Source organism: Rhipicephalus sanguineus, chromosome 3 (assembly GCF_013339695.2).
Source record: "Rhipicephalus sanguineus isolate Rsan-2018 chromosome 3, BIME_Rsan_1.4, whole genome shotgun sequence".
In the NCBI taxonomy this organism is placed as follows: Eukaryota; Metazoa; Arthropoda; class Arachnida; order Ixodida; family Ixodidae; genus Rhipicephalus; species Rhipicephalus sanguineus.
Window position 1 is genome coordinate 221,402,004 of NC_051178.1, and position 19,499 is coordinate 221,421,502.

The following is a 19,499-nucleotide window of genomic DNA, read 5'->3' on the forward strand; positions in this document are numbered from 1 at the left end:
AATATAAAGTGTAAATGATAGCACGCACGTAGGAACTTGGAGTCTCGTAACGTTTTTCTGTGCTATGCCTACTATCACCAGATTTTACGCATCGCCGTTGATATTAAAGGATATAATTTACCGCTTTACTTTAGCTTAGCTTGATATGGATTCCAACATATGCTCTGAATGTGATCCGCATCGTTTAGCTTTAGTTATTCGCTTTAAATAACCACGGCCGCTACATAAAAAAAACGTAGCGTCCGTGAAATAACAAACGAGCAATCACTAAAAACATTCGTCTCCTCCATGGGGTTCTCCATTCCTTTGACTACAATCCTCACATTGTGTCGTCACTTCAAAGAAAACAAACAAATTAATAAAAAGCAACAAAAAAAACAGAAATTCCAGCAAATAAAGTGACATTTCCTTTCTATTTCTACTACCTACACCACACACGTGATCTTGCAAGCAGCAGCACAATTGGAGACATGTATAAACTCTCTGTGTATAAATTATAATAAATGGAAACCTTTTTCTATATTTGCTCTCTTTGGCTATTTTGGGCTATTTTTTATAAATTACGTTTGGCTACTTTTGGGCTATTATTCGGCAAAAATTTGGCGGGTAGCTCTCCGAGTACCTGGCAACCCTGCGCCGCTACCCTTATTTATGTACTACAGCCAAAGGGCCAAAGGGATGTTCTCTGGTACAGTTTCCGTTCTCTGATGTGGTTAATGTTCTCTGGTGTTACCAGTACACTGCGTTTATCGACGGCACAACGAGGTCGTTGAATTTAGCTTGCCGGTGGTGTGAAGGGTGGTGGCCAGTTGCTTGCCACGACTGTTTCGGCCCAGTTAATCGCTTCTGCATCAGCCCTGAGGGGTCCTCAATGGTTGGGTTTCCGATCGGCTGCGATAACTTTTATGAATTTCCTTCCTCCATGACCCATGCTGTGGACCCATCAAGCGAATGAGTGGTTGAAGACCGTACTCAAAGCATGGCCGCGCGGAAAAACATCATACCTGGAGGCTACCGCGACCGTGTGTTGTTTATGCTCATGACGTGCGGCATTCCCGTCATCGTGTTCTTCGACTTTTGCTTCGTTGCACCCAGGTTCGTCGGTACAGCTAACGCCGGTGTTTTGTGTTTCGGGGGCGTTCTCTTGTAGTACGTACATACGTACACCTGATCATTCTAAGATGGCATCGCCTTCCTCGACACTTGCAGTAGTTGGGTGCATGCATGCCAAAACTGGGCCCTGCCCGCGTGTACTGAGCCTTTCTTTATCGGGCGTTACGTCTAGACGTAACGGTACGAGCCGGTGCAGTTACGTCTGGACGTAAGAATAACGAGTTTTAAAAGTTACGTCCAGCGTGGCAATACAAATACAGCCCGTTAGACCTACCGAACCGATTGGCCTCAGTGGCGCAGCGGCTAGCGTGTCGTGCTCGGAACTGCGAGGACGTTGGTTCGAACCTCGCTGCTGGTGCTTTTTTTTTTTTGTCTCAGGTGTTGCTGAAGTTTGTTGCCAGAGAAGCGCGACGCGGCTCTTGGGTTACGCGCGCCTCCGCCTGCCCCGAAGGGGCAGGCGCGCGGGCTAAACAGCGCGTGGCCGCGACAGCGGCCAGTAGCGCGTGACCGTGACCCTGCCAACCGGCCATTGAGCGTTAGCGAAATGGCCGCACTCGCGAAGCGAGGGTGAAGCCACGATTAGGTTGCCGCGCCCGAAGGGCGCAGAGGGCCTTCACGGAGCAACAGGAAAATAATGTACTCACGTTTGTGGAAAGCCACATGACTAGAGTCCCTAGATTTTCCCTGCTCTTCAACAGGGAAAAATCTAGGGACTTTAGTCTGGACGTAACAATAGCGGTGACTACAGTTACGTCTGGACGTAACCCTAGCAACAGCCTTCTTTATCGTGCCCAGGTACCACGACACGTTCGACAAGTTCATGTGGGTGCACAGTGCTTCGGCTGCATTTATCCTGTTCAACATATACGCCAACCTGTTCAAGCTCCTGCTGACTGACACCAGTGCGCACCACATGGCGCACGACGTGCTCTTGCCTGGCTGGCGCTACTGCCCCGTGTGCGCGATGAACGTGCCGCCCCGCTCGCATCACTGCAGCGTGTGCAACGAGTGCATACTCAAACACGACCACCACTGCATGTTCACGGGCCGCTGCATCGGCTTCTACAACCAGCGATACTTCGTGGTTGCTCTCTTCTACATGACGGCCGGTAAGCACAGTCGTCCTTCGCGGAGCAGTCTTCCGCCAGAGTTTTCACTTTCCCGTAGGCGGGGCCTCACTCGCTCGTGGTCCACCTCATAACGCTTGGCTCAAAGCAAAAAATGCTGCATAAGCTGCTACTCGCTGACTGCTTCGCATAAAATCAATTCCCACAATGCGCGGTATCAGCAAATTTTTTTATTACCATGCTTTACTTGTTTGTTGAAACATGCACCAAACAGGACAGAGTGGGCTAATGCTGGCACAGGTGAATTCAACTTAAGATGGCCAAAAATAGTTCTCAGATGTTAGCGAAAACCATTTGCTACGACTACACCTTGCGCGTAGCTGGGTTTACAAATTTTTCCGCCAGAAGGTTGTTTTCTGGACGAGTGTTGGAGCTGCCTTTTGGTGATTGAACTGATAACAAACCCTTTGCCGATAAATAAAAAAAGAATGATGCTATTCGCACGACGGAGTGCACTCCTGCCGGAAATGGCTAGGTGCACGACGATGCAGCGCCATCTCTGGGGAGAGGGTCGTAACACTGTCGGCTTGAAGCAGTGTGCCTTATTTTAGTGGTTGTATATTTGCGCTGCATGTGTGATCGACATAACAGATTTTATTCGAATTATGTAGTCAAGAGAACATCATGTTTTGCTTGATGTGAGCCCGAAAAAAGTGCTTTGAAACTTTCCCACATGGTTGTTACTTCGAAATTCAATCCAAATGTCGAATAACATTAGTAAGGGAATGTAGAATTGGGTTTATTCTCGATTTTCGGCAGGGTTCTGTTTGGTGTCGCAGAAGTCTGTTGCCAGACTGAGAAGCGCAAAGCGGCTCGTGGGTTATGTACGCCCCAGTGACACGGGCACACCACGGACGCTGGCACAGGCGCGCGGGCTAAACAGCGCGTGGCCGCGACAGCGGCCAGTAGTGCGTGACGGAGACCCTGCCAACTGGCCATTGGGCGTTAGCGAAATGGCCGCACTCGCGAAGCGAGGGCGAAGCCACGATTAGTTTTCCGCGCCCGAAGGGTGCAGATGGCATTCAGTCAGCAACAGGAAAATAATGTACTCACGTTTGTGGAAAACGATCCATGTCTATAGTGTTGAAACGCCTCTCAAAGCCAGGCAAAGCGCCTCAGTGACACGGGCATGCCACGGACTTCTGCGACACCAAACAGAACCCTGCCCGATTTTCTGCGTGCCGATGTCGCTACGCCAAAGGCGTTAGGTCTTTTACAACAGTCGCAGTTTGCTCATGATGGCCAGCGGAAACTCAACATCAGTTTTAGAGTGCAACACTTCAATTACCGTCTCAATAAACTCTACCTCTGGCACGAACGACGTTTCAGAGCGTAACAGTTCAATTAACATCTTCACGAACTCAACCTCGGGCACGGACTTTGTTTTAAGTTCAATTACCGCCTTAATAAACTCCGTACGCGTTGACAACAGCTGCGCCAGCACCAATCCCTAGATCTAGGGATCTACGTGAGCCAGCATAGTTCCCTAGAAAGAACGTCATCGCGCACCCAGCCATTTCCGGCGGGAGTGCACTTCGTCCTGCGCATAGCATCACTCATATAAAAATTGGCAAAGCTTGTATTAAGCCGCACATGGCTTGAAACAGCGAAACTGGATGATTCTGAAGACTTTTCTGGTTGCTTCTAGGCCTTATCTAGGTGATGCGGGTTGTTTCTAGGCTGCTTGTGGGCCGTCAGTAGCTAATGCTAAGTTGTTTCTGCGTTCGTTATCAGTGCAGAGAGGTTCAAGTTAAACCATGGCCAGTCACAGACACGACAGGGATGTCCAAGCTGCAGAAACAGAACCTTGCGCTGAAACCAAGCGTTCGCACCTCTCATAGATCTACGGGCACATCATCATTGGCGTAGGCCTTCCATCACTACAGGGTCTTCTCGCAGTCGCCGTTGCCTTTCCCGTTCCCTAGTATTCTCTCGTACGTACTTGGGGTCTTTGGCTCGCCGCCGTCGCTTTGAAGCCATTTGTTAGGTTAACAGTTGCCTTCTTCATTTTTAGTGGACCAGCGGTGAGTAGTGGGATTTACCCAATCCGCCTTTTGCATGCCTCTACAGCGCATGCGTGGCCCCCTGGTGGCCACTCTGCGAAACGAGCTGTGCGGCTTCTCGCCGCGGTATTGGCGGTGAGAGTAGTGTCGGCATGTGCAGGCAGGCACAACAAACATATTTATCTGTATATCTGGTTCTGCTAGCGCGATGCTGGCGATGTGTGCTGCTTATGGATGCACTTCCCTAGGCATGCCCGGCAGCAACATTCATATTTCCACTTTCCATCGGTGAAGCGTCAGCGCCGTGAAGCGTGGATCAGGGCTGTCTGGCGCCAAAATGGAGACGGCAGTCCGTGGCAGCCTTCGGATTTTGCATGACTGTGTGAAAAACACTTCGTTAAAGGTATGTGTGCTAATTATTGCTATAATTTAGGTGGCGTATGCGAAGAACATGCCACGTTTACTGCAGGGCGCGGAACAAGTGTGCGCTTTGTGTCCGGCTCGTCGCACAGCAGTTCAGTAGCGACGAAGCTCTCGCTACAACAACAGCAAAGTGTGGCTAAGAGCCCCTAGGTTCACTTCGGTTTCAACATAACTACGCTGTTGTTTACTTTGGGATCGTAAAAATGGTCTCCGTAAGTCCTCCGCTTGAACATAATGAATGCCAAAGAGTGCAATTTCGTCGCCTGTCATTCACTGAAGTTCAGCCGTTCATTGCTGTCGTCGAAGCACATTCGCTGTTCAGCGAGAAAGAAAAAAAACATCCACGTATTTTGACTGTTGACTTGACTGCCATGCACCGATTCATAAATCTTGCGGCGTTTTGCTTGTGTTAGCGAAGTTTCAACGTGCCTGCTTTTTTCTGGTCACCGTAGTGCGATGTTCATGGATTTTGCAGGTTCGCCGTCCAACTCGCCCAGGCACCCAGATTTCGTGCTTCGTGCCATCACTGTCTACACCGATGATTTTAAGTAGAATGATGCCTTTCAGCGCTATTCACGCACGGCAGCACGAACAAGACAAGGCACGAAACCGCCAAAGCAGAGGCCCGGTAGTTCATATGATTAGTACGAATGACACAGTAGACAAAAATTATACCCACCCGGCTGGGCAGAGGCAGCGGCATGCCAGTTCGTCTCCTCTGGTTTTCCTCACAACTGCATGCACGATGTAGTAGCCACCCTTCATTGGAGGGAGGCAAATACTTTTCAGAAGTCAGTACGTGGACGTGGCAGTCAACTCGTTGAACATGAGGTTGCGCACATACCCTTCATCGCAGAACTTCTGTCCTTTTGTGGTTTGCCGGGAGCACTGCCAACCACTTGCCACCATGAAAGCACTCAACTGCTTTTTTCTCGGCATTTTCATTGATACCGGCGTTTTCGTCCATCCATTGGTCACGGAAAAGAAGCCGCCAGGTATGTAAATACTCCCAGGGGGCTCCATGCCTCAACACAACGCTCAGACGGGGCCTCTCAGCACATGTGCCGCAGCAATCAAGCTTCGTGCTACGCAGCAGCACTGGTAGCAGCGGTGGTTGTAGCAGCAGACACGCACCGCAACGCCGCACGGTTTGTTTTTAGTAGTGTCCGCAAGAGGGCACCACACAGACATGCAAAAGGCGGATTTCTGTGGCAAATACCCGTTTATGATGATGATGATAGTTTCTTGGTTAGCCGGACAAGGCACGATTTGCTAAACAGCTTCACTGTTAAAAAAAGCAATTACAGCATATCCACGGGTGAATGATGAAGAGCTTGGGTGAAGCTCCTGAAGCAATCATGGTTACACCGTCAAATGTTAAGTGGTTTCGCCCAGCAGTAATCAAAGCTATACGCCGCTTTGATTATTTTTCCTTTTTCTTCTTTTAAATGCAAAGCATTTCTTAGCGAACCTATGGCACTTTGAGTGTTTCTATCTACGTATCTATCTATCTATCTATCTATCTATCTATCTAGCCGCCTACGTCTGGGTGCTCTCATGATCACTTCCTTAACTTGGTGTAGACCAAGATTTGCATGGGCCCCACAGGGGCGTCTGCGCAAGCAGGCGTTTGGTGTGTAGCGGCGCCACGGACCCGAGCTAACGGGGGTGTTTCGACCCCCTCCCACGCCTAGCCGTGCGTGGCTTAGCCGTGTCCGGGGAAAAGGGGATCCTGGGGGTTGAGCCGACGCCGGGTGATTGGACCTTTAAGGCCCCCCGGCAGAGGCAACACACCCCTTTGGCCCCGGCTTCACGTAGATGGCACCCCTGGGCTGACCCACCCAGGGGAAATCGGCAGTCGCCTTTTCCTATCTCTCTCCCCCTAATCTTCGTCTTTATCTCTCACTTTTTATCTGTCCTGTCATCTTCTCTCTTCCGTTTACTTCCAAATTTCTTGGTGGCGAGGGTTAACCTGGTGTAGCTATCCAACCTAGGGTAATTATAACAGGTTATAGCGGCGATGTATGGCTGGCGTTTCCAAGTGTTTGCTTTCAACCTTGTAGCGTCCCCTTGTTGGGCTCGGTGGTGGGTGGCCACCATCGCCGCCGAACTTTATAGTATTTTTATGGCAAAAGCTTTTCCCCCCCTTCCTGATCGCTCCCTGAAAAGGGGGCGCACCGAAGACACTTTCCTGCTTAACACACCAAAGCCGACATTCCCAAAGTACCATGTTATCCACAGCCAGAACGAAAAGAAGACAGTCCGAGCGATTTCACCCTTCCTCGTGTCGAAAACTCTCACAGAGGCAATAGGCCCAGGTTATAAAGTGACAAAGATGGGAAGTGGCGATCTTCTTCTGGAGGTTCGTGACAAAGCTCAGTATGAGAAGCTGTCTAAACTTGTAGCGTTTGGGGAAACCCCTGTTTCGGTGGGCCCACACAGGTCAATGAACACTGTCCGTGGCGTAATTTCCGATGATGATCTTACTGAACTCTCTGAAAGTGAACTGCTCGAAGGTTGGCAGGACCAGAACGTGGTCAAAGTCCAACGAATAATAATAAGGCGCAACAACATACAGACCCCTACAAAACACGTAATAATTACCTTCGGAACCAGTGACTTACCAGAATCAATCGAAACCGGCTATTGTAAGCTCCGTGTAAGACCATACATCCCCAACCCTCGTCGATGTTTCAAGTGCCAACGTTTCGGTCATGGATCGCAGAGTTGCAGAGGGCGTGCCACTTGCGCAAAGTGTGCATCCATTCAACACATATCCGACGACTGCACCTCAGAAACAACTCATTGTTCGAACTGTGAAGGAGATCACGCTGCCTACTCACGATCATGCCCCACATGGAAAAAAGAGAAACAAATAGTAGAACTTAAGGTCAAATTCAATCTGTCATTCCAAGAAGCACGTCAACGTTTCGCACTACACAACCCATCCTATCCCTCCTTCGCAGATGTGATGCGCCGGGGCGCCGCGCCACATGTTTCTGCACCCGCGAATGTCACACAGAGTGTGGCCACGGTCGTGCCACCAGCGCCCCCGGCTGGAGCAGCCTGTACTGCTCCGCCACCTGACAAACAGGGTCGGCAGACCCCCGTGTCTGCTGAACCTCGGACCACTGCAAGCGCAGCTAGGTCCGAAAGTTCTGTGACCATGCCTGCCGAGCAGGCACCATCCGCCACCTCACAAGAGGTGATGGATACAAGTCCCACTCCTCCGGCGCCTGAGACGCCGAAGGAGAGGCGCAGCTCCTTGGAGCGCACTAAAAAAGAAAGACTACGCATTACAGGGCCCCCTAAGGACCCTGTAATCTAAGGCAACACTTTTTTGTACACACAGCACCACACAACCTAAAAATGACACAAATATTACAGTGGAACGTCAGAGGACTGCTGAAAAACCTCGACGATATTCAAGAACTTTTACACAAACATACACCAAAAGTGCTGTGTGTACAAGAGACACACTTGAAACCGAAACACACAAACTTTCTACGCCATTACGTTACGTTTCGAAAGGATCGGAGCGATGCAGTCGCATCATCCGGTGGTGTTGCCATTGTTGTGAATCCAGGAACTGCTTGTACACATTTACCACTTCAGACGTCTCTTGAGGCAGTAGCCGTCCGAGCCGTTATCTTGAACAAACTGGTCACAATTTGCTCTATTTATATACCTCCTCAGCACCAACTTAGTAAACGAGAATTCCAGGCATTAATTGATGAACTTCCAGAACCGTATCTTCTCCTTGGAGATTTTAACGCACATAGCAGTCTGTGGGGTGACTCGCGCTGCGATGCGCGTGGTCGTCTGATTGAACAGTTCCTTTTCTCCTCTGGCGCATGTCTTCTCAATAGGAAAGAGGCAACATATTATAGCCTCGCTAACAATACCTATTCGTCAATCGACCTAGGCATTGTATCTCCATCGCTCCTTCCCCTACTCCACTGGAAAGTCATCAATAATCCTTTTGGAAGTGACCACTATCCTGTAGTTCTGAGCTCAGCAGTACAAAATGAATGCCCTCCACAAGTTCCCAAATGGCTGATAGAAAAAGCCGATTGGGACCAGTTTTACAAGGCTGCTAGCTTAAGTTGGACTGACATATGCGGTTCTAGCTTAGATGCAACTGTACAATACTTTACTGCTTTTCTTATTGAAGCTGCAGCTAAGTGCATTCCGCAAACATCTGGACTGGGCGGAAAACGACAAGTCCCCTGGTGGAACAGTGAGTGCCGCAATGCTCGCAAACAACAAAACAAAGCATGGAGACAGCTTCGAGACTCACCGACCGCTGAAAATCTTGTCAATTTTAAAAACATCAAGTCCCAAGCCAGGAGAACGCGTCGACAGGCCAGGAGGGAGAGCTGGCAGAGGTTTTTATCTGGAATCAACTCATATACACATGAAGCAAGAGTCTGGAGCATGGTCGGTAGGGTAGTGGGACGAGAACCACACCCTCTTCCTCTAGTAAATACACAAGGCAACGGTTTGGAAGACCAAGCGAACTCCCTCGGTGCACACTTCGAACAGGTCTCCAGCTCATCCCATTACAGTCCAGCGTTCCAACGATACAAAGCAAGAATAGAAAGACAGAAAATAGAACGCAAATCCACAAACAATGAGGCATACAATGAACCTTTCGTCTTAGCTGAGTTACAAGCATCGTTAAACTGCTGTAACAGAACCGCCCCAGGCTCCGACCGTATACTATTATACGAAATGCTCAAACGTCTGCCTCCCGAAACCCAAAAAGCTCTCCTCTCTTTGTATAATGCCGTTTGGTTTTCCGGTGAGATCCCTTCCACCTGGAAAGAAGCAGTCATTATTCCAATTCTTAAACAGGGCAAGGACCCATCTTCAGCATCAAGCTACAGGCCCATAGCATTGACGAGTTGCCTTTGCAAGGTTTTTGAAAAAATGGTAAACAGACGACTGATGCATTTCCTTGAAACAAATAGCCTGCTTGACCCATGCCAGTGCGGGTTTCGAGAGGGTAAGTCCACTACTGACCACCTTGTCCGTATCGAGGCGCAAATTCGTGATGCTTTCATTCATAAACAATTCTTCCTGTCGGTGTTCCTCGATATGGAGAAGGCCTATGACACTACGTGGCGCTTTGGCATACTCCGAGACCTGTCACACCTAGGTGTGTGGGGCAGAATGTTGGCAATAATCAAAAGCTACCTGTCTAATCGGACATTCCGTGTTCGAGTGGGCACTGTGTTGTCCCGTACATTTGTTCAAGAAACAGGAGTGCCACAAGGAGGGGTATTGAGTTGTACACTTTTTATAGTCAAAATGAACTCCTTGCGCCTCGTTATCCCACGAAATATGTTTTACTGTACATATGTTGACGACGTGCAGGTCGGTTTTAAGTCCTGTAACCTCTCAGTGTGTGAACGCCAGGTTCAATTAGGTTTGAACAAGGTCTCTCAATGGGCAGATGAGAATGGTTTTAAACTCAACGCGCAAAAGAGCACTTGCGTCTTGTTTTGCCGAAATAGGGGCCTCCATCCTGAACCCGACATTGACCTGCATGGTCAACGCCTTTCTGTGAAAACCGAGCACAAGTTTCTTGGACTAATATTAGACACAAAACTGACCTTCATACCATATATCAAGTATCTAAAGAACAGGTGCCTAAAAACCATGAATATTTTGAAAGTGTTGTCACGCACTACGTGGGGTAGTGACAGGAAATGTCTCATGAATTTATATAAAAGCCTTGTACGCACGCGCCTAGATTACGGTGCTATACTCTGTCAGTCTGCGACACCATCAGCTATAAAGATTCTCGACCCTGTCCACCATCTAGGCATTCGCCTCTCTACGGGTGCTTTTCGAACTAACCCCGTAGAGAGTCTGTACGTAGAATCAAATGAATGGTCGCTCCATCTGCAGAGATGTTACCTGTCTTTTACATACTATCTCAAGGTTAACGCTGACGAGGAACATCCCGCTCACACCATAATTAATGATGTGTCCAATGCTGCCTTGTTCAACAACCGTCCTTCACTGAGACAGCCCTACTCCCTCCGTTTGAGGAGCCTCGCTGAGGAAACTGGCGTGCCACTTCTAGAGCACCGGTTGATGGCTCCCGCAGCATATCCACCACCGTGCCAGTGGCAGATTATTGACTGCGACGTATCCTTCGTGGAGGTTACTAAACACGCACCTACTGCACACATTCGCACACACTTCCTCGAACTTCAACATAAATACACTTGCCCGGAATTCTTTACAGATGCGTCAAAGTCTCGTACTGGTGTGTCCTATGCAGCTGTTGGCCCATCCTTTTCAAAATCCGGTATTCTGCACCCACAAACAAGCATCTTCACTGCAGAAGCCCATGCGATATCTGTGGCCATCAAGCATATCAAGGAATTACAACTGCAACGTGCGGTTGTATACACAGATTCGCTGAGCGTCGTAACAGCTTTGAAAACGCTGAAAAAACATAAAAATCCTGTCCTGATATCACTTTACTCTCTTTTATGCACGATCTACGCCCTTAAACGACAGGTTGTGGTGTGCTGGGTGCCAGGGCACCGCGAGATCGCTGGAAACGTAGTGGCGGACCAGCTGGCTGGGTGTGCGCACGAGCACGCACCCGCCAATACATCCCTGGCCGTCCCTGCAGTTGACGTGAAACCCTTCCTACGACGGGAGCTCAGGGCGTGCTGGCAGCTCCTGTGGGATAGGCAGACGGATAACAAATTGCACGTTATCAAACCGAGACTTGAAAATTGGCCAACAGTATCCAGATCCCGCTACACACAAGTCACACTTACAAGGCTACAAATAGGACACACTCACTCAACACATTCGCACCTTTTGTCTGGTGGCGATCCGCCATTGTGTGAGAGATGTGGAGAACCACTTACGGTTCTCCACATCCTCGTACAGTGCGATGAGTTAGATGCTCTGAGAAAAAAGCACTTTTTACTACCCTACCGACAGCAGCTCCCACTACACCCTGGGATGCTCATCGGTAGGGATCCGATTTTTAAACCTCAATCACTGTTTAGGTTTTTAAATGATGTACATAGTTTTCACTGCATATTTCGAGCTGATCCGTAGCACGACCTCTGTACCGAGGTCGCGGCTGCGATGACTACATCCCCGCCATGGTTTTATGATCATGACCTTTCGCTATCCACTTTCACTGGACATACTTCACGTCACTGTCATGATTTTAAATACTTCTATGGTTTTACCCGCGTTAGCGCGAGGAATTTTAAGGCCCCTATACAGCCACGCACCATATCATTGTTCACATCTCTAGTCTACTGAAATGGCGCTCTTTGGCCATCAAATGGCCCTTGCGCCATAAAATACCACACATCATCACCAAGATTTGCATGGGAGGGTAAGAGGATTTGACGAATATGACTGTCGGGTCATTACATTGATAACGTGAAAATCCTGTCGCGTACGTCGTCAAACCCTTTCCACTGGACACGTGTGGCACATACCCGTTTACCACGGGCCGCGGTGTACGGGTATGCGCCACAGGTGATTGACAGTTTATATCTACCCAGGAAAGGCGAGAACAGATATAGGTAGCTTAAATGCGAAAGCGTTAAGAAAAACCAACATCGGCAGCGTTGACGGGACGAACGGAAAGAATGAAAATTAGGATCCCAGCAGGAATTGAACCCAAGAATTCTGCGTGGCAATCAGGTATTCTACCACAGAGCCACGTCAGGTCTATAAACTGGTTTGGAAAAACAGCCTACGCAGGTGTAATATTGATGCAACGTCAATTGTGGTTGTGGTGCTTGCTATCTAATTTTTACAGAAAAGCAATAAACAATATGTGATACTCCTATGATATGTACTCCTACGATACAGGCATTATAGATTAACGCCTGTGGCTCCAGTGTTGGCTCCGCTTTTGTAGCAATCTAATAAACATTACATTTGTATTCCTATGATTCAGCAAGCAATATTGAAGCATTGCTCGACCCCGGAGGAATACATGAATGAAAGTTACGTATGATATCCACATCACCGCACCATAAAGTGCGCTTAGTCCGCCAGAACGATGTAGTGTCCTCTTCATTTCTTACGAGGCTGGGCGATGACCTCATGCTAACCAAGGATGATGCCAGATTGATTGACAGCCGCTTTGTAGACTAGGCTACGTAGGCCACATATGCCTAGGTAGTCTACGAATACGACAAGTGCCATCCAGTGATGTTTTTCTACGTAGCACTATCCTGGCCTACCAGCCTCGACGGCCTATACCTTACCTACGCGAAGGGTGAGTTCGGGTTCCGAGATGTCGCCGGCTCTATCCACAGACAATTTGTCGACAAAATGACCGAGGCATCCACGAATTCCAACAGCTGTATTATACCTCATACTTCACTACACATGGACCCCTCGTCACCGTGATCACGACCGGATCCTATAATAAGTCATGACCAGCTGCTGGTGCTCACTGATCACGGAGATGATGACCTTGTTAAAGAACTGTCAAGAACTTTTTCCACACATGCACACGGGTTCGTGAAACGTGCGTGCGTTCTCCATCGTAAGGGAAAAGTATAAGCAATACATATCAGCTTACCGCTTCTGGTCTTGGTAATACCCACGTTGCCGTTGGCAGCGTTACCCAACCGTAAACAACTGGTTATATAACACGTAAGCGGCTCTTGAACATATATATGTGCGTGTGAAATTTATACAGATCTCTAGCGTCATTTTGTAACTTGTCGCTCAGTAAAAAAAATTACGCCACAGTCACCTTCCCGCCGCATGCTTCGCATAACACCGACTCCCACAGTACGTGGGATCTGCCGAATTTTTTTTTATTTTTTAATTTTTATTTTATTTTTTATTTTATTTTATTGTTCTATCTCTATGGGACAGCGCCATCTAGTATATCGTCACCCAACTGCAGTTTGCATGCATCTCTATGGGATAGCGCCGTCTATTGAATGATACAGGAGATGCGACGGCGGGGACACGCCGCTTGGAGCGACGACCGACCAGGTGATGCTATAAAGAGCTCCACTCCTAAAAAGGTGTACCATCTTTTCTCAGCACTTTTTTAGGCAGACATGTCAAAGGTTACCCATGTATAGACAACCAAGAAATTACACTTTTTTTATTGGTGAGCAAGTCCGTATGAAAGCACTCACTGACTGACTGTCGGGGGGGGGCACACTTTGTATTCTCAGAAGCATTTTTGTTCCCTGAAAACCACTTGCTACGCGGTTCAAGACTTTCTTTTACTTGTCATAGTTTAAGTGGTCGCTTCAGTTGTTCATCAACATAACATATTCTGTGCATGCAAATACCTTTCAGGGGCATTTTCCACTGAATGTTTGACTTGTCATTGGCCCATTGTCCAAATTTTAAAACCCTGAAAAAAAAAAGTGGTCACAAACAGCCCTCTGTGAAATAGCTGCCAGACAGGGCTGCCAACAGTCAATGGATGGAGATCCAAGAAAAGCTCTTAAAAATTCCAGGGGTCTTGGCCCCCCCATCCTTCATAGTGTCTGCCTATGCTGTCCACAACAAATAAACACACGCTGCATAAACACACGGCTAACGGAACACAACTGCCACTTTGCAGCAAAAGATTCTGGGCATTTCGCCTTCCATTGTAGGGACTGTGGCTGTGCTCCCACTTTAACAGGTACAGAGATTGTGCGCAAGGAACGTAAGAAGGAAACCAGAGAGGTAATCGAGGCCATAGAAATTGACAAAGGGAAAGATAAGTGTATCAGTTGCCCCTCGGTTGCGTTCTCTGAAAAAGCGCGCCGATACCTTGGTATGTAACCACATACTGTGTGGCAAAAATTTTTTTATCAGAACCACGTGTTTTTTTTTTCTGTTGTTTTTTTTTGTTGTTGTTGTGCCTTTATTTGTGCGGTTTCCTCGGCGTTTTTCGGTCCTCATCGTATCCACTGCTGTCAGAGCACATGTGCGTGTTCACATACATAAGCCGGGTCTTTCGACAATAAATCACCAGTTGCAGTACAGCGCTTGTGTTTGCGTCTTTTTTGTGTACGTGTTCGTTGCCTTTTGTGCGCTGCCTATTCAAGAATCATGGCTCACCAACTAGCCCATCAGTACATTTTAAACAACAAAGCACTTTGCCACAGATCGTCTCACGTGGAGGACTTTGTCCAGCTGATACGAAAGCTGTACAGATAGAGTATGATGAATGCCTAGCGTTATTTAATGCGATATCTACCAGCGTAACCATACAGCTTGCCACTACTCTAGATGCCTTAGAATGCAGCGCTGCCTTCAACAAGAGAACTACCTTGAGTGTAGGTGAAAATCAAATATGTATTATTCCTTTAGAGCCAATAAAGGGAGCACCAATGAGGGATTCAATCTTGGAGATCATAGCCAACAGCACTATGGAAAACATTGGAGCGAGAGAGACCTAAAGTCAATGTGTGGACAATTGTTTGCGCATTATAAAGCCATCAAAAGTCGCCAACCTACTCGGCCACCTTGACTCTGTACAGGGGTGCAACAGCTGCGCCAGTTGCACCAAAATGCCTGACCAACCTCAAAGCTTTCTCATTTGCGCTAATTTTGGCAAGGAATGGAGGCTGCATTGGGCATCATCATCCATTCCAGACGCTCAGACCCAAATCCTAATCCCACCGCGAATGTCCGCCGCGGTGGTTTAGCAGTTACGGTGCTCGGCTGCTCACCCGAAGGTCGCAGGTTCAATCCCGGCCGCGGCGGTCGCATTTCGGTGGAGCCGAAATGGTAGAGGCCCGTGTTAGATTTAGGTGCACGTTAAAGAACACCAGATGGTCGAATTTCCGGAGCCCTCCACTACAGCGTCTCTCATAATCATATCGTGGTTTTGGGACGTAACACCCCAGACATTATTATTTTTATTATTAATCCCACCGCGAAAGAAAATCTGCTCAAAAGAAAACCTTCTGTAACCTGCTCCAAATTTGGATTTTCATGTTCCGAAAGCAGTATTTTGCTGCTCCAAAAATTGCTCCAAATGCTGTTTTAGCTGTTGCACCCCTGTCTATAGAAACAGACGTTCAGGTCACCTGCGAATGCAAGAAAGGTAGATTGCTTCCATTCCTTGGTTTTCGAATTAACAGGAGAATTGTGCATGTATGTGCAAACCAGCACATACCGGCGGCTACCTATACTTTCATTCAAATCACCCTGCCAGCCACAAAGCATCAGTGGTAAGTATTTCAATAAGAAAAACTGAAATGCATTGAACAATGAAATTTGACAACCGTAAAGAAAGAAACCTTTCTCACTGAACTCTAAAAAATAGCTACGCAGACCATTTAATTTGTAAAGTAATTGCAACAAAAAGGAAACAACATTTGAAAGCACCAGAGTGCTTATATTTGGGCTGTCCATAGAAAACAAGGAACAGCACGTACCACGGGACAGACTTACAGCTAGAGCTTTATTGTGCACAAAGCAGTATATAGTATGCGCACTTGGATAATGTGAGGAGAACAGTTCTAAGTCGGCACACATGACAAGGTATCTGCGTTAACAATTCTATGTAATCAGCTGAAACATGAAAAATCCATCATTCACGTGTGAGGTATGCCAGTTCCTTGGTGAGCAGCGCTATCAAAAGTACACTCATGCACATAACACCTTTTTTGTCGATGCAGTATGCCTCTTATGTTTCGCGTGCTCATTAGTCACCTTAGCTTCAAAACGAGTCGCTGACGTTCTCTGAAATCTGTCCCCTCAGGACCATAGCCAGAATTTTTTTTTCAAAGGAAGGGGGATCAACCTCTCTTCAGTTACTGTTTGTGTGTGTCTGCATATGTATACGAAATACAAAAAAAAAGGGGAGGGGGGTTGAACCCCTCAAACTATGCCTTGGCTACTCCACCATCTTTGCTATGTTAAAAGTACTAGTAATGCAATGAGAAAGTGAATGTACGGTTGACCGAAAAAAATTACTGCAAGAACGATGTCACAATGTTCTCCAGGCAGTGAAACTGTCAAGCCAAACTTTCTGAGGTGTGGACCATGACGTGAAAAAGAAAATTTCTATGAAAAAAATTCCGAGAGAAAGCAACAAGGATGACTGTTGTGCATTCAAAATACCAGAAACAACTTAAACTGTTCCAAAGGAAACCTGCTGTCAGTTTATAATCACAATTCAAGCAAAACCAGAGAAAAAGTAAGCATTCAGCAAAGTTTTAATCCTTTCGCTACTGTAAGAAATAAAGAAAGGTGCGCCAAAACTACCGAAAAACTTGTTTTGCTCAATTTGTAGAGCTTTTTTTCCTGAATAGAATAGTACCCTTCTTTCAATTCAATGGGCTTCCGTTATTTCACTAATCGTGTAAAAAAAAGAACTCGAAGGTGGCTTCACTGCATGGCAATATAATGAAAACTGAGACACAACTGGTGCAACATGGAGAAGTTAGCTTGAAGAAGCAGAAGTCTGATAAGTGCAGTGTTCATTGATCCCTTGTGGAACGCACACTCATCGTCGTGCAATTTAAAACTAGTTTGACAGCATGCCTGAGCGAAGTGTCCACTCTCCCCAGCCTCTGGGGTTGCCAGAGAAGCTCAGTGCTTTGATGATGAAAAGTGCCTCTTCTGGAAGAGACTTCCAAAATGAGCCCATTGTTCTGTGCCACTCGAAAGACGGGTGTTGAATGCCTTTTGCAGGCCTCTTGTACAGCCTCTGGTACAAGTGTCCCTATGTGCTTGAAATGCTTGGCGGCCTCAACCTGGTGACTGTGTTGCACATGGTGGCTCCACATTTTGGCCTTCTACTGGGTCTCGTCGATGGCTGGCTGTTCGTGTGCACTCTGCTGAACCTTGTGGAGCTGGTGGTGTTCTTCTTGTGTGCCTACCTGCTGGCAGTGGAGCTCATCTGTGTGGCCAGAAACCAGACCACCTACGAAAAGAGCCACGGCATCCGCATCTATGGCCGGGGCCTCGGGAGAAACCTGAAAGAGTCGCTGGGTGCCGCATGGTTCCTCGTCTGGTTGTCGCCTTGGGTCCATTCCCCAGTCCCTGGAGACTTCGACGGTGGTGTGGTGTGTGTGGAAAAAAAAGAGCTGTGATCCATGTGGCTACTGACACAGGTTTTATTTATTAATTCAACAATGAAAATTGTTCAGGCCGGGACACAAAGCATAAATTCCAGCATTGTTTCATTGTTAAAGGTCGCAATTGATAACTGAATCTGCAACCATTGAAAGGCTAGGTAAAGAGCGTGCGTCACTGTCTCATCATAGCTAGATGCCACATGCCTGAGCAGTATCATACTTAAATTGCGATCCGGTTTGTAATAAAACGTAGAAAGTTAGTGCGTCCCTGTCTGTTTTGAACACTTGAAAACACTGTGGTTACGTTAGCAACGACCACCAGTTGAACGATGCTCATGCACAATGAGACCAGATGGGCTTCCGTGTCGTGCAGCCGTGAGTCTGGCCACCTTTGTCTGCGTAATAGCCAGGAAAGGAGGGAAGATGTGAGATCCATTTATCAGCCAAGTCCTTGTTGGCCAATGTGTGCCAGAGTTCATTTATACTGCACCAAGTGAGTCCTTGTAATGCAATCTTGAAGGTATGTGTGACTCATAGTTATGTATATTAACGAGGAACCTTGGGTAATACTTGTGCGTTTACGTACAATGACTTGTGAAGGAGTCTTGTACTGCTGCAACTCATGCCGGCAAAGATATTTCCCTCCTGATGAAGAGCAATTTATGTTGAACTAATGTGATAGAAAATCTTTCATTCAGATGGCGTATACATTGCTAAACATTTCAGTCTGCTACTATTCGAAGAAACAATGAATTTTGGTGTAGCACCACCACTCGAGTGCTACAGTCCTTACGACCTGCTATGCCGAGTTTCTCAGTCGCCAACATAAGTGCCAGCTACATAGGTTCATTAACTTTCACAAATGTCTGGTCATAAGTTTGTACAAATCTGTGTTAATGCAGAAGAATTGATGCCTGGGCAAGTTGGAATTGGTTATGCATGTTCGAAACGGGCGGCTTCAGCCTGTTTGCTTGCTTGCATGTTTGCTTCAGCCAACAATGAAGGGATAACAACAGCCTGTTGCAACATGAGTTGGAGAATGTCAAGAATTACTTAAAGAAGTTGCTTAAAAGAATATGGACAGAGGAAGGACACCACAAGCACTAACCACGAAGCTTTTGAACACAGTCAAGCAAAGTGCTTCACGGCAGAGAAAAAGAAAACTCTAAAAGGTGTGTCTCACAACCAAATGGGCACATTGATGTATCGCTGATACAGTCCGTGCCTCATTTTCTGATATGATGTGCTTGACACAGTTCGCGTGCAGTAGTGTCTTTACTTCTGCCCAGACTCTAAAGCTCACGAAATTGTCGTGGCTGACACTTTCGAGGTCATACAATGCGTAGGCACGTGCAAATTGCCTTTATTAATGACAAAGGGTTTGTGCTCAGTTGTTAACGCACCGCCCAGTTTTTCACAACTATGGTGTCATACAAATGACGCCAGTAGTGCATTTAACAAACTGCCTGGTGTGCTTCTTCAGGCAATCAAGCCTCTTTTGCTTGCAGAGAACACAGGCCTGCTAGTTAGAACAGCATCAAAAGAACACTGGTACATCGTACCTAGCGGCAGCCTTTTTGATATTGTGGGCCATCCTATGCACATAGGGGACTACTTCAGTACTTGTTTCATTTCAGGCTGTTTGTCTCAGGTGCCTTGCCTTCTTGAGGAGACCTTCCGAGACCAAGCATGGATAGCTTGCTGCAGCGACCTTTTTACAGCGAAAGCTGTTATGAGATCACAACAAGGGTCGTTTTTGGCGCCGTAGTTGTCCA

General features: G+C 47.4%; 1 protein-coding gene across 1 annotated transcript; it reads left to right on the forward strand.

Moving 5' to 3' along the window:
• The first annotated feature begins 732 nt into the window (after positions 1-732).
• Positions 733-18,310, forward strand: LOC119388322 (probable palmitoyltransferase ZDHHC24). The gene is made up of 3 exons (XM_037656029.2): positions 733-1,095; positions 1,909-2,222; positions 17,339-18,310. Exons 1-3 carry the CDS (start codon positions 980-982, stop codon positions 17,737-17,739), a joined length of 831 nt encoding a protein of 276 aa, XP_037511957.1. The 5' UTR covers positions 733-979; the 3' UTR covers positions 17,740-18,310.
• The last annotated feature ends 1,189 nt before the right edge of the window (positions 18,311-19,499 follow it).

Excerpts from the sequence above, each read along its gene's own strand:
- LOC119388322 (XM_037656029.2), top strand. The coding sequence starts at position 980 with ATGGCCGCGCGGAAAAACATCATACCTGGAGGCTACCGCGACCGTGTG. Across the intron at positions 1,096-1,908 it reads TTTTGCTTCGTTGCACCCAG|GTACCACGACACGTTCGACA; the intron begins GTTCGTCGGTAC and ends TATCGTGCCCAG. Across the intron at positions 2,223-17,338 it reads TCTCTTCTACATGACGGCCG|GCCTCTTGTACAGCCTCTGG; the intron begins GTAAGCACAGTC and ends TGCCTTTTGCAG.